General features: G+C 34.9%; 1 protein-coding gene across 1 annotated transcript; it reads right to left on the bottom strand.

The window, feature by feature from the left end:
* Positions 1-697: 697 nt before the first annotated feature.
* LOC133671261 (probable mitochondrial-processing peptidase subunit beta, mitochondrial) lies at positions 698-6963 on the bottom strand. Its single transcript, XM_062091980.1, has 9 exons — positions 6223-6963; positions 5234-5398; positions 4948-5085; positions 4705-4856; positions 4199-4307; positions 3510-3608; positions 2372-2437; positions 1484-1591; positions 698-1087 (listed from the first exon to the last, which is right to left on the bottom strand). Exons 1-9 carry the CDS (start codon positions 6880-6882, stop codon positions 1001-1003), a joined length of 1584 nt encoding a protein of 527 aa, XP_061947964.1. The 5' UTR covers positions 6883-6963; the 3' UTR covers positions 698-1000.
* Positions 6964-15293: the final 8330 nt, after the last annotated feature.

Here is a 15293-nt window from a genome sequence, read left to right as displayed (position 1 = left end):
CATGTTTTTTTTCTGCATCTATCCATTATCGTTCCATTTCAGACCCATCATTTATTAACATTCCATTTTAGACTTATCATTTAATAACGCATATTATTATTAATTAGCGTTTATTTTTCAATTTACATTTGAATTTTTTCTTGTTTTTTATAGAAAAACTTAACAACACTCTCACACACATATATATTAAAATGAATTTCTAATATAACTAAAGCAAGAGCACGGGGACTAGCCTTGTTCTAAGGTCTAAATTTAAGGAGAAATTGGGGTAGCCGGAATCTCTTTTAGAAGAAACTTCTATTTTTGGTGTGCATGAAAAAACCCTACCTACTGAAACGGAAGTTATGTACGTATACGTACAGTAGCCCTTGGAAAGGACGTCCTTTCTGGATAACTGTGATTGGAAGAGCCAAAGTAAAATACTTAAATTAAATAAAATAAAAACCCTACCCGTGGAAATGGATGGATGAGATCCATTCGTTAAAATGCGAGATCTACTCGGTGCAATATATATATATATATAAAATGCGAAGGAAACATGTACAGATCCAACATACGAGGAAGGTGACTCTTTGTTCCTTACAATGGGGGACCAAGATCTCGACTGCACTTATTGATTTTGGTTCAAGTGGTTCCAACTTCCAACTGTATGTGAGCAACCCTTAAGCGAGGTAGCTAGCTAGCTAGCAGGTGGCAGTTGGAAAATAGAGCCATGTATTTTTCTCCTATTCAATAACGGGAAGATGCAAGCTCATACATCAGCTTTAAATGCACTGAATTAGAAATCCTTTTCAGCAGCAGCCAGGCATTTCCTGGAGACTGCATTCGCTTATTACTGTTAACAATGATACCATTACAGAAGCAAAAACCTAAAAAAAATGGGGGCTTAGGCGGCCGTGAGGACTCTCCAAAGATATCGGTTGCGTGTAGAAGCAGTAAAATGTTTGGCAACTGCACAATACACAAGGATATGCAGTGATAAACAAACGCATGGCACAATCTAGTAACGATTCAAGTAGGTCCTGCGCCTGAACCAGTTGTAGTCAGGCAACCCTTGGATGGGACCCATGGCAGCAATTGCAATATCCTGCAATAACAAAACATCAACACATCTTATCCAAAACTCCCAGGCCTGTTCCATTTGCATGTGATTTCTTTCAAACGATTGAAATCAGTCGGGTTTATTTTTGATGAGCAAGGTTCTTTAACAGGCAAAAACATTTATCATTAGGATTTAGCTCTTTGTGCACTTGTTTACTTGCTATTTGCAAAACACTTTCCCACTTTAACAAATTGACACGTTTTAAAAAGTTCTTATAGAAGAAAGAAATAGATAAATAGACATAAAAATTGAGATGGAAATTCAACTGCTGCAACTAACAGAGCTTCTTAGCTTCAACATAATTCTTACAATTAGAAACTAGTTGATGTTAAAGCAGGATCTAAGATAACAGCAAGACTTGGGGTATTCTATAGTTTGTACCTGGTCGTGAATAAATCGGTTTGCAACACGTTTGATAGTGCTTGAATCGACAGAATCAATCCTAGCAAACAGTTCAGCGTATGGGATTCTTCGACCATAAGTAAGAAGCTGCAAACATATGCAGCCAAATGTAAGGAAAAAATGAGTAACTAAAGTAGATTACAACTCTGATTTCACTTCAAACAAGATTACTCTCACTAGTCAATGTCTATGATCCTACAACTGTTAATCATACAAGAATAAACACCTAAAACCAGACAATGGAAGCTGCGGCATATTACTAAACACTATTTTGTATAACATAATTATCAACGACTCACATGACTTGGATCTAGTGAATAACACACATTAATCATGTCAACCTATTTCTTTTTTTATACATAGAAAAACGTGCTGCTAGTGATATAGTATCTGTAGTTTGAAAGGAAATATTTAGTAAGGAAAGAAAATTCTAACAATAAAATAGTGCGGATAAACACAAATGGATATAAAACACAAAAATACCAGCCTATTCAAGTATTAAAGTAACAGAATATTTTCATGGAAAACAATTGAATGTGAGTATTATTTTGTTTTCATTGAATTTCTTGGTAACACTGATTAAAATAATTTGAAAGCCTTTGCACCAGCTAAAAGATCAGCCAACGAAGGATCAGACCAAACCATCAACATGTACAGCGCAACAAATACTGTTTAGATTGTCTCAGCAGACAATTGTTCTTTAAACTACATCAATTATGAATTGGGTTGTGTAATTTGGGAAACCATTGGAAAAATTAGTAAGGCATTAATTATCTTCAAGCAACAAATCTCATAGTATACCCAGGAAGAGTTGTACAACCTGTACTAGCATTTCTTAGCAGATTATTTTATGAGGTTAAGTCATACCTGGCGCCCAATATCTTCCGCTACAGGACTAGTTCCATCAATGTGAAGTAGCAAGGAAGATTTTAACTGCAGTCAAACGTGAGTAAGCAGCCAGGTAAGAAAAATGACTAGATTATGGAGAGCATAGGATGTTCCAAGATCTGTAAAACATACACATCATCTAGCACATCAAGAGAAGAATATGAGGATAAAAGCACACAGCATACAAATGATATAGTTTTAAATCATATAACACCTTTTTCATTTTTTGAACATACAAAGAAGACTGTACAATCAACTAGCTTCTTAGCTTCATATGAGAGTTAAAATTTAATTAATTGCTACTCGTGTCTAAATAGAGTATATTAGACCAAACAATTGTAGATAATAAATTCCAACATCACAAGAATGATGGAGTTGTCTAAAGTTCAAGTAATTAATGTCAATCAAGTGCTGATCAATTTAATAGTGGAGGCTCACATTAACTTGAAACAACTGTTTAAACTCAAGAAATCCTATTGTGAAAAGGTTGACAAGATTGACTAACAAAAAACCTTGAATACAACGTCTCATTGTATCATTCCATCCAAAAAACCATCACAAAAGAAATGCAAATTAATTAATCAGAACTAGGTTACAAGATACCATTCCAACAGGAGAATGACACAATTATTAGTATAGCTATTGCTGGGCAACCAAAGTGACATCAGGTTACCTGCCTTCTTCACCCATGTTATTTCTTTACAAACAATCCAAACATCAAACTTTTGTTTGATAGAAAGAAACCATGAACAAGACTGGAATTAGCATCTTACAAATTCTATATTGCAGACAGCAACAGCTAAATGTTATTCAAAATAATAAAGATTCAACAGGGGGGAAAATGATGACTGGATTAAGAAAGCAAAGAATTTTTGTTAATGAAAATCTACAATGGGCTTCATCTGCATATCATAATCAACAGATTGGGCAGTCTGATATGCACCAGTAAGCAAACAGCAAGGTGGACATACAATTAGTAATACATTGTATGTGATGGGAAAGCATATGTAACACGTTCTGAGTTAATGACCAGAAATCTTATAAAAATATCGTCCGGATGCCAGCAACAAACATGAAAAATCCACTTTTCAAGGAAAGCATGAACATTAGTAACCACCTGATTACAAGCACGCGTTACATCAGCTTCTGAAACTCGATAGCATAACTTAGATGTCTCGTGCATGATTGCCCAGGCTAAATCATCCAAGCTATCCGGCTGAAAACAAAGCATCAGACAATTTTTTTCATTGAGAAAAGAGGGAAAAAAAAATTCTTAAACGAGAATCCAATCAAAAGGCAAAATGACTTAATTATCATGATATATATATATATATATATATATATATATATATATATATATCATAGCAGAGACCTGCTACACTTGAACATCTTATGCTTTCAAAGACGAATCAGCAAGTAACAAATCTTTAATGACTAACTTAAATGAGACAGCAAAAGAGAGATGATGGGAAGAAATGATGGTGGGCCACAAACACATAATGTAGCATTACCTAGGAAGGCATACAATTTCAAATTATATACCAGTCAAAGCAGAGCAAGATTGGAACTGACTTCATAAAAGTTCTCAGAAGCATGATTTATTGAGAGTTACGCATTGGTTGATGAACCAAATTACTCAGGATGATGAGAGAGAGTGCCAGTCAAGTTCCTATTGCAGGCTATGTGAAAACATTATTAACACATTAAGATTCATTCCAAAGTTACTTGCACCTTTTCCATTCCTTGCTCAACTATGCTAAAACTACATTTTTCCAAATAATAAGAAAACAAGAAAAATCTCCATACCTTTGCAACAGCATAAACACCAAAAAGACCAGTGTCCTTGTAGTTTGTGTTGAAAGCCATCATACTTTCTGCTATTTCATCAATGCCAACCCTTTGTGCTAGTTCAGAACTGTCCAATGATTGAGATTTAATCAATGCCCTTGCTAACAAGACAAAAGTGTCTTAAATAGTCAGCCAGTTAAACTTTGAAACTTGTCAGGATGTGGAAAAACAGAGAAAAGAATGATCATTGAAACATTAGGGGTTAATCACGCAGTGCTATTAAATGTAATGTTTGAAAAATCTTATTTTTTAAGCTTAATTGCTTATAACTCCATCAACAAAGGGATTCCATTTGTAGCTCGTGAGTCGACACGATTTCTGTAAATACAGACCACTGTACAAATTTGCTCTCCAGAAATGTTATAATAAAATTCCTAAACTGTTAAATGAAGCCTCCCTGAATACAAATAATTTTTTAAAGATGAATAGCGGCGAATGCGGTAAATTAGAAGAAGAGAGGTTACCCCATGTGCTTTCCACCTCCTGCACTCTTGTTCCAAGAACCCAACATAGCCTGCATGACCATCAAAGCAATGGAATCCGGATCTGTCCAAGATGCTCCTTGAAAAGCGACAGCGAATTGTGCCAGAGGAACATCGTCATCAATTATCCTGACCTGATTTTTCACAACAATAAGCGGAAACAGTAGTTTAGAGAAAGAAAAAGGCATAGAAAGAAGGCATGGATTTCAAGTTACATCTTCCCACCTCAGAACCAGTGAAATATGCAGGGTCTTTGGAAACTAACTGTGCAGCAGTAGTTGGATCAGATGATAACTTCGTAAACAACTTCTTTACTTCCCCAACAAATTCCTCATGCTTCACAGCCCCTGATGCGACAATCACCTGAAATGAAAGTCACACAAATACCCATGATAAGAATTTCAACAGCAGGCCTTCAATCTTAATAGCAAGCAGAAAGGAAAATGGAAATAATCGTTCGGCAATCCCACAACTCTATCTTGTACAAAAGTAAAATAACATAAAGCATTACCATTCTAGGAGCTGTGTAGTGTGTTTGTATATAGTTCTGAAGATCATTCCTGGATATTGTCTCGATGTTTTTAGCAGGTCCCAGAATAGTTCTACCTAAAGGAGTGTATTGAAAAGCAGTGGCATGCAAATGGTCAAAAATTACTTCCTCGGTTTGCCCCTCAACCTACAATTTTCCACATACATCATTTATAACTGTTAGAAGCAGGAAGCAAAATCAAGTAAGGCTATATCCATAGAAAATGTTGAACTAAGAAAACTGAATGCCGGCAGTAAAATGTTACTGGAAGTACAATACAACAACACATTTTTCACATGAAAATTACCCACTTTCGTAACTTTGAAAAGCAATTGAGCATTTTGTTCGGTACACAGAATAGCAAACAACTCAGTATGCTTACAACAAAGATCCAGTTAAGCAAGTTTAAAACTTTATCACTAGAACATAGCATTTAAAACCATTCACTAACAAATACATGACCATTTCTCCATAACCAGGATTCATTTAAACAAGTTTGAAACTTTGATGCTAGGACCTGACATCTAAAACTACCCGACAAACAAACACCACATCTTCTATTTGAAAAACTTCATAAAACAAACACCAAAAAAGTTAACTAAATGACCCACACTTGCAAACAACAATGACATCCCTCATTTACTTGTAAGTAAATCAACAACTATTAGCATTTCTAAATTAAAAACCAGCAAGCATAGAAAACTATGCAATTCTAATTCCCACATGCTCCACCCAAAAATAAAAATAACCGTGTCAAATCCCATTGACCAAAGCTACAAAGACACCAACTTTCATAACAGTTAAACCCAAAAGCACAAAACTTTAAACATAAACAACCAAAACCCACAACCCAAAAGACAGAATTTTACAACCACCGAACACAAAACGCTAGACTCTTTAGACACAACAGGCAAAACAACAAAAATCCATTTCCAATCCAAGTTCAAACAACAGAAAAAACCCAAATTTACCTCCTTCATTTCCATAGTAATAACGTCCCTCTCCCTAGATATCCTCCCCTCATCGAAAGTAGAGTTCTGCAAAATATCAGCCAAAATATCCAAGGCCTTGTTAACATCTTTGTCCATAACTTTAGCATAATAAGTAGTCTGTTCTCTACTTGTATACGCATTCAAATGCCCTCCCATATTCTCTATCTCCTCTTCCAATTCCCTCACACCCCTTTTCTCCGTTCCCTTAAATATCATATGTTCCAAGAAATGAGCAGTCCCATTTGTCTCATCGGACTCAAATCTCGACCCGGCATCAATCCAAACCCCAACAGTCGCAGTTTTAGCAGCCAGATTCGACTCAGTAGCGACACGGAGACCATTAGGGAGCGTAGTGATGCGGGTTTCAGGTGAGGAGAGGATATGGGTGTGGGTTTTGAGAGTTGGGTGGGGTGACCCGTATTTGAGGAATCTTGGGTCCGGGTTTTCGAGGAGTTTGAGCTTTGATTTGACTGATTCAGCTAATCGGTCGTAGATCATGGCGGTTGGTGGTGGTGGGGTGGATGGTGTGGTGGGACTGACAGTGGCGACGGAGGCGGCATTGGAAAAGGATCTGGCCGTGGTTGCTGATAAAGGTCTGCGGGGCCGGCGAGCTAGGGTTAGAAGGCGCTTCCAAGCCATGATTTTGGTTTGTGTGTGTTAGGGTTTGTAGATAAAAACAGTGGAGACCTGAGAGGGTCTAGGATAGTGGAGATATGACTATTAAAACATGGAGGTGATTTGTAGGTGTGATTTTTTAAACGACGTGTCGTTGCAAGCGTGTGTTTTTACCAATTTTGTTAACAAAATATTAATTAATACATTTAATTTACAATATTGCAATAATGGAAGTGATAGCTTTTGATTTACAAATTACAAGTAATTAATACTTACACGTTGTTTAAAAAAAATTATTTTATAAAAATTATTTTTAATTAAAATTGATTTAAAAAAATATATGTTTAATTAAAATTATAGTTGAACAAAAAATAATTTATTATGTTTAGTTAAAAATGCTTTTGAAATTGAGGTTATAAAATAATTTTTTAAAAATACATATTAATATTTACGGTTTTTAATTTAAATATTGTAAATTTAACTATTGTTATTACATCATGAAATAAATCATACTTTATATAAAATTTTTTTTATTGTTCCATTAAATTATCTACAATTCCATTACATACAAAATTTATCCGACAAGAACTACAATTTTCATGATTTTTTTAGCGTGCAATAAAATTAGATAAAATATTATCAGGAATAAAATTGAGATTATAATACGAATAAATTTAATTCACCTTAAACTAATTTTTTAAAAAAACAAAAAAATTAATGTTCACGTTCATGTGAACAGTGTAAGTGAAATCAATTAACTGCACCAGTTTTTCAACAAAAAAAACCTATTTACTAAAGTGAAGTGCAACATTACAGCATGGTGCAGCTGCAAGAAGCAGCTCTTACCTACTTTTCTTTTTCATGTGTTTCAAATGCAAAATTTCATGGGATCTATAAACAGTAATCTATGTTTTTTTTGTTACTCAACATTGTTGCATCTGCGTTTTAAGCAAAACGTAAATTTTTTAGATAAATATTGTCTGTATGTAAGAAGAGAAAATATTAAATAAATCTAAATCACAAGACTAATTAATAAAAAAGTTTATATAAATTATTAAGTTTTTCTTAGGAAAATACGAATTACAGAATTCATTTTAATAAATAAAATCACTTTATAACCTAACAAATTTTATTTATGTATTCTTATAAATTTATTTTATTTTAGTGATTTTCAATAAATGATTATATATATATATATATATATATATATATATATATATATATAATCACGTCTTATTACATCTTTTGTCATCTCTTAAGTAGAATAGTTGTTGTGAACTTTTATAAGAAGAAAAAGAATCCAAAAAAATTGTAGTGAAAGAAAAAATTTTAAGTCATGAGAATTCTTTTATGTTAATGGGTCTCCATGGAAATCTCCTAACTCATTTACTTCTTTATAGTCAATAAAATAAAACAAAAACTACCAAGTATATATTTCATATTTATATTTAATAAATTAATTTAATTAAAAAATAAAATATTTTTCTTTCTAAGTTATTTTAATCTTATTTTTTATAAAATTTTATTTGTTTACTATCATTGTTTATATTTTAGTATCTAATTAAAATAAAACCAACTTATTAAATCCAGAATATCCTGTAACCAGTCATTTGTTTTTCTGAAACATGCTTACGACAACCGATCCTACATTTTTCTTATTTTTTTATTTTAATTCTATTTTTTTTTTAATTTTTTTTAAAAAAATTTATGTAAAAAAAATACATTAAAAAGTTTACATATTTATTATTTTTTAAAAAAATATGCGGCGCAACACGAGTTAAATAACAAGTAAAGACAAATATATGGCACAAGATGGCTCCTCCAAAAATTCAGATTTTCATACGGCTTGCAGTCCAAAGGAAAATCAGCACTGGTTTATTTCTCTTTACTCGCGGGTTGACCCTTTGTCTTTCCTGCAAGATCCACACTTGGAAAATTTGGTCTCGTTTCAAGACTCGGCTGTTTCTGTTTGTGGGTCTGAGTTTGTGGGGATCCCATGTTATATATGCTGTTTCTCAAGACTTCATTGATGTCGTTTCCGTGTTTGTTACAGAAGTAAGATGAGCCTTCACTCTCCTTTGCTGTACTCTTACCTTTTCTTTTCTTTTAATTTGTACTCTCCCATTTTTTTTTTTTTTTGTGGTGGTCAGCATCTTGATGGCCATTTAATTAAATCCAGGATCATTATAAAAAGAAAATGGAATACAACCAGTACTGCACTATACTTTCACTCATCGTCTGCAACGGCTTCCAGTCCTGAAAAAGATTGTTCTGTTGCACCCATGGCAGCTTCAATATGACGATGGTTTCGATTCTTAAGACTGTTCCACTCATCGTCATATTAACAGAGGAACATATTACTGTGATTCTGATTGCTGTTGGAATGGCCAGATGCAGGCATATATAGTTCTTGACTGTGTCTTGTGTTTGTTTTTGGCAAATTAAGTATTGAAAGCAATTGTTTCTCTTTACACACTCACACCTATCTGCAGCTTTCTGGAGATGCCTTGTTCATTCTTGCGTGTTTGTTCAGAACAAAACATTGACGTAACCAACATTTATATATTCTGCAGGAACACATGGCTCTGGTTTAGGAAGCCCTGCCATATATTAATCAAATTATTATTATTATTATTATTATTTTGTTTTTAGATTGTTGATATACTGATATTAAAAATAAATATTAAAAATAACATTTTGTTAGAAGCCATGTTCGTAGAAGCATTTGATTACACAGTACAATCCACCAGCTGAGACCATGCATATGGGTGACTGTTCATCATCCATCGAGACATCCTCTGGCCTTCAAGGCCCATAACTCTTTTACTTATTTAGTTCTTCCATTTCTTCCTCGAGACATCCCTTTTCTTGTGCTAACACATGACTATATATGGTACAGTTTTTACAAATATAAATGTATGGAAACCTTTGCTTTAGTGTGTGCATGATTAACTAATCCTGATAAATAATAATAAAATCAGACAATTTAATAGCAATTAAAAGTTAAGATTTCTATAAAAAGAAAACGAAAACAAAGTTTGGCAATAGAATCTTTACCAATTCTACCTTAGAAAGCATGACCTGTTCACTTTGTACAGTTGATGCCATCTTCATTCAACGATGATGCATATTTTCAGTCTGTATAATACATCCCTTGCAATATTCCAAAAGAGAGGAGGAACGGGGAAGGTGAGAAGGTTGGATATGGGAACCAAGAAATCTGCACCGTAGACAGATTCAAAGGTCCAGATCATTCAATAGTAATATACATGATATGAACATTGGGGGACGAGGTCCTGCGTATACATATATTTCTATATGCATTTTGAGGTTCTTACTGCAATTTCAAGTAGAAAACGACACCAAAAGTACTTGCAGATTTCAAATTCTTGATTTCCAGTGTTGCCCCCATTCCCTATCATGTTGCCAATGCCATGTCAAAATAGAATATATATAGTCTCTAGCAGCAATTTATGGTTTACAAATTAAAGGGTTTAACTCAAGATATTATCAAATTTAACCGTTAAAACTAATCATAAACTTTGATCATTACTCTAATGTTATAAACCACCTTGCTCAAGCAATTCGATTTTTTTTTTAATAAATAAAGATTTTAAGAAAACAAACACTAGATTAATGACCTTTCATTCAATCTTATTCTTTTTAACAATTCGAATGAGAAAGAGAGAGTAATGATAGGGTTTTGTTGGAGATTAAACCTGATCTTTGGTAGCTAAGATAAACTCAGTCAAAACTATTCCTGATATCTTGCAGCAACAACCCTGTTATGATTGTGATAATATTTTTTAGTTTTGAATAGCTAAAGTATAGGAAGCAGTTATAAACGTTTGTGTTTAAATATACAATCAATGTACATGCTACAATCAATGAAAAATAGAGAAACACTTTTCATTCATCTTTATCTCTCTCTGTATTAGTTAAAGTTTGAGTTCCTTTATGGTATTAGAGCTTTTTTAAAGACTCACGTCTAAATCATTATTCAAAATGTCTGCCTTCCCAAACTCTTCAGCTTCCCCTAATACTGAAACTAATTTTCCCATCTTCAATCCATCTTCCCCCATTCACCTTACCAAACTCACATGGTTGAATTACCCTACATGGAAAGCAACCATGTTACCCTACCTCAAAGGCCAAAAAGTATATGGTTATGTTGATGGCACTGTTCAGCAACCTTCAAAGACCATCACTATCTCTGATGGCTCTACCACCCCCAATCTAGCTTATGATATCTGGGAAACTCAAGATAATCTTATTCTTAGCTGCATCAACTCTTCTCTCTCTAATGAAGTACTTGCCCAAGTTGCTCATTGTAGCACCTCCGTTGCTGTTTGGTTGTCTCTCAGCTCTACTTTTGCATCACAGTCCCGTGTTAAAGCAGTCCATGTTCGCTCTCAACTTTCCACTCTGCGAAAAGGTAATCAATCAGCAACTGAATACTTCATGACCATCAAACGTCTCACAGATGAATTAGCAATTGCTGGTCAACCATTAAACTGTGATGACATTATCACTTATTTGCTTGCTGGTCTTGGTCCTGAATATGATACTCTTGTTTCAATGATATCTCATCGAGATAATTCTCTCACCTTAGATGAGCTTTTCTCTATGCTCCTAACGTGTGAAGCTCGCATTCAGCACCACAATCAAACCTTATCATTGCCCATGGCTTCAGCCAATATTGTAACTCGCCATCAATATTATTCAGGAGGCAAGGGCCAAAACAAATTCTTCGCTCCTCAAGGCAGGGGGCGTCCTCAATTTATTGCTAACCGTGGAGGTTACCGTGGTAACAACCATATTTGCTGTCAATTATGTGACATACTTGGTCACACGGCTTCTCGTTGCTAGAAGCGTTTTGATCCAAACTTCCAAACCCTGCCACCACGTTCACGTCCTCAAGCAAACCTTGCCTCTTACAAATCTCAACAACACTCAATTGAAGAAGAATGGCATCTTGACACTGGCGCGACCCATCATCTGACCAACAACATGAGCAACCTGAATATCCAAAGTAATGATTTTTCTGGCGATGAACAAATTTGCATTGGAGATGGTTCAGGTTTGAAAATCACTCATACTGGAACTGCATCTTTATCTAGGGCTGAGCATTTTCGGTTCGGTCTGGTTTTGGACCAAAATAAACAACCAAACCGTTTTTTTTTAGATTTTGAACCAAACCAAACCGAAAACCGGTTCAAACCGATTAATTTCGGTTTGGTTCGGTTCGGTTTTTTTCCCTTCCAAACCGGTTCAAACCGAACTGCAATGCCAAGATGCCATCCTCTAAGAATCAACAACGTTGTTCTCGTTGTTACAACTTCTTGCAAAGGAAAAAATAATTGCAAAAAAACAGTATCAATTCTTAGCCATCACTACTTTGATTTTTCTGGACACTCTTCAGCTTCTAGACCCGAAATAATCCCTCTCTGGTAATCAAGGTGGGATCTGTTAAAAGTCGTGACCCATGAAGGAGAATCAAGTAAATCAATGGAAGAATCATCAGCAATTCATCTCTGACATGTCAAGTTTGAGAGATGAGAGACAGAAAACATGAAAGATTAGAAGAGAAGAAGACAAATTTTACTCAAATGTTGAAAGGAAATATTAAAGCTTTACATGTAATCTTTACTTTGCCTTCACGTTGAGAGATGAGAGACAAAGAGAGCATTGGGGCTGTGAATGAAGGGACCCTTCAATGTGAAAGCATTCAAAGACTTAAACAGGGGAGAAGGCGGCTGTGTGCAAGGGAAAGAAATGATAAAGGTCTGCTAGGGTTGGCTAATGGAAGGGAGGGGTGGCTCGCACTTGGTTTGTTACTTTATTTTATTTTTTTCATTTTTAAACCGAACCGGTTCGGTTCGGTTCGGGTTGGCCGGTTCAGGCACACCAAAACTGGAAACCGAACCGGACCTGACATTTTCCTAAATATTTTAATCGGTTCAATCAGTTTTTTGTACCGGTTCGATTTTTTCGGTTAATTTTTTTTCGGTTTTCTCGGTTAAATCGGTTTTTTGGTTTTTTTGCTCACCCCTATCTTTATCTACCTCCTTTTCTTCTTTGTTCTTAATAACATTCTTGTCGTACCACAAATTACCAAAAATCTTTTATTTGTTCAAAAATTTGCTCAAGACAATAATGTTTATTTTGAGTTTCATAATTTGTTCTTTTTTATTAAGGATTACTCGGGGAACGTCCTACATAAAGGCTTTATGTCTGATGGTCTCTATTCCTTTTCTTCACCACTTCAACACTATCTTCCATCTGCTTTTATTGGTGCTCGGATCTCTATCACAAACTGGCATCGCCGTCTTGGTCATGCCTCTATGGTACTATTAAACATGTTCTGCACAATAATAATTTACCTATTAGCTCTACTATGAGACAAAATATTTGTACTGAGTGTGCAATGGCTAAAAGCCATAATTTACCCTTTTCTACTTCTATTTCCTCTGTTTTCAGACCTCTTGAATTAATTTATTTCGATGTCTGGGGGCCTAGCTCGGTCATTTCTCATTTCTACTTATGGATCTCGTTATCATGTTTGTTTTTTGGATGGTTTCACCAAATTTATTTGGATATTTCCTTTAAAATTCAAATATGATGTTGAACCTATTTTTCTTCAATTTCAAAAATATCTTGAACGACATTTTGATTTAAAAATTAAAGCAATTCAAACGGATTGGGGGGTGGGGGGAGAGTATAGAAGTTTAAATAATTATTTCAAATCATGTGGGATTCAACATCGTATATCATGTCCTTATACACCTGAAAAAATGGGTTATGTTGAACGTCGACATCGTCAAATTGTTGAGATGGGCTTAGCCTTACTAGCTCACTCAAATTTACCTTAACCTTATTGGGAAGACGCCTTTTTAACTGCAACGTATTTAATCAATCGTCTTCCCTCCAAAGTCATTAACAATAAATCACCTTTTGAAATGACTTATAATAAAAAAACCCAACTATTTATTTCTACATAATTTTGGATGTGCCTGCTGGCCAAACTTACGTTCTTATAACAAGCATAAAATTGATTTTTGTTTAAAAACTTGTATTTTTCTTGGCTACAGTCTATCACACCAGGGATATAAATGTCTCGATTTAGCTTCAGGAAAATTATATGTTTCCTGTCATGTCATTTTTGATAAGTCTTTGTTCCCCTATCAAAAAGACCCCTCAACATCTACTCTTTCCACACAGGATTCTCATTTACCCCCCTCCTTAATTCAACTGAGTATTCCTAACAATCATCCAGGATCAAATTCATATTTAAATACCCCACCAATTACTCACCTCGTTCCACTGCATCAGGGTTCTTTGGATATTTAGTCTGCTCTAATATGTTCAGATGGTATTCCTGCACCAGCAAAGGAACCCTCTCAGCACTTCAATATTGTTGAAGAACCTCCACTTCCCAGTGATAATATAATGCCACTCCGGATGATTACTAGATCACAAACACAATCTCTCAAGCCAAAGACCCCTTATGTTGGTATAACATGATACCCACTTCCTCACTATTTCATATTTCCTCTGATGCAGAACCTTTTTGCTTCTCTGAAGCCACCAAACATCACCACTAATGTGATGTCATGGACATTGAGTTCAACGCTCTTATAACGAATGACACTTGGGATCTTGTCTCTCCTACACAAGGTACCAATATTGTTGGAAATAAATTGGTGTTCCACATCAAACGCAATGCAGACGATAGTATTGAGTGTTTTAAAGCGTGACTAGTCGCCAAAGGTTATCATCAACAACCAGGTCTGGACTTCATGGAAACCTTTAGTCCAGTGGTTAAATTAAGTACTATACGCTTAGTATTATCTTTAGCCATTACACGACAGTTGGCCATCCGCCAAATAGATATACAAAATGCATTCTTACATGGCCAACTTCAGGAGGAAGTTTATATGCAACAACCTCAAAGCTATGTTCGTCCTGATTTTCCTCATCATGTGTGCTGCCTTAAGAAGAGCTTATATGGTCTTAAACAAGCACCCCAAGCTTGGTTTTCTAAATTAATAGAAACATTGCTGCAACTGGGATTTGTTGGTTCTAAAGCAGATACATCTTTATTCATACTTCATCAGACCACCTTCTCTATCTTCATCCTTATATATGTTGATGATATAATCATCACTGGAACCTCTTCAACTGAAATTAACAACTTCATCCAGCGGTTTGGTGATGTCTTCCCTATCAAGGACTTAGGTATTTTGTCATATTTTCTTGGTGTAGAAGCATTGTTTGATGGGCTTGATCTCTTTCTCACTCAACGAAAGTATGTAGCAAATTTGGTACAGAGAGTTAATATGCATGAAGCCAAGCCATGTACAACTCCCATGAGTACTACTTGCAACTATCTAAGTTTGAATGTGCAGATTTTTCCGATCCACAACTTTATAGAA

Source organism: Populus nigra, chromosome 13 (genome assembly GCF_951802175.1).
Source record: "Populus nigra chromosome 13, ddPopNigr1.1, whole genome shotgun sequence".
Lineage (NCBI taxonomy): Eukaryota > Viridiplantae > Streptophyta > Magnoliopsida > Malpighiales > Salicaceae > Populus > Populus nigra.
This window is presented reverse-complemented; position numbering and strand designations above follow the sequence as displayed.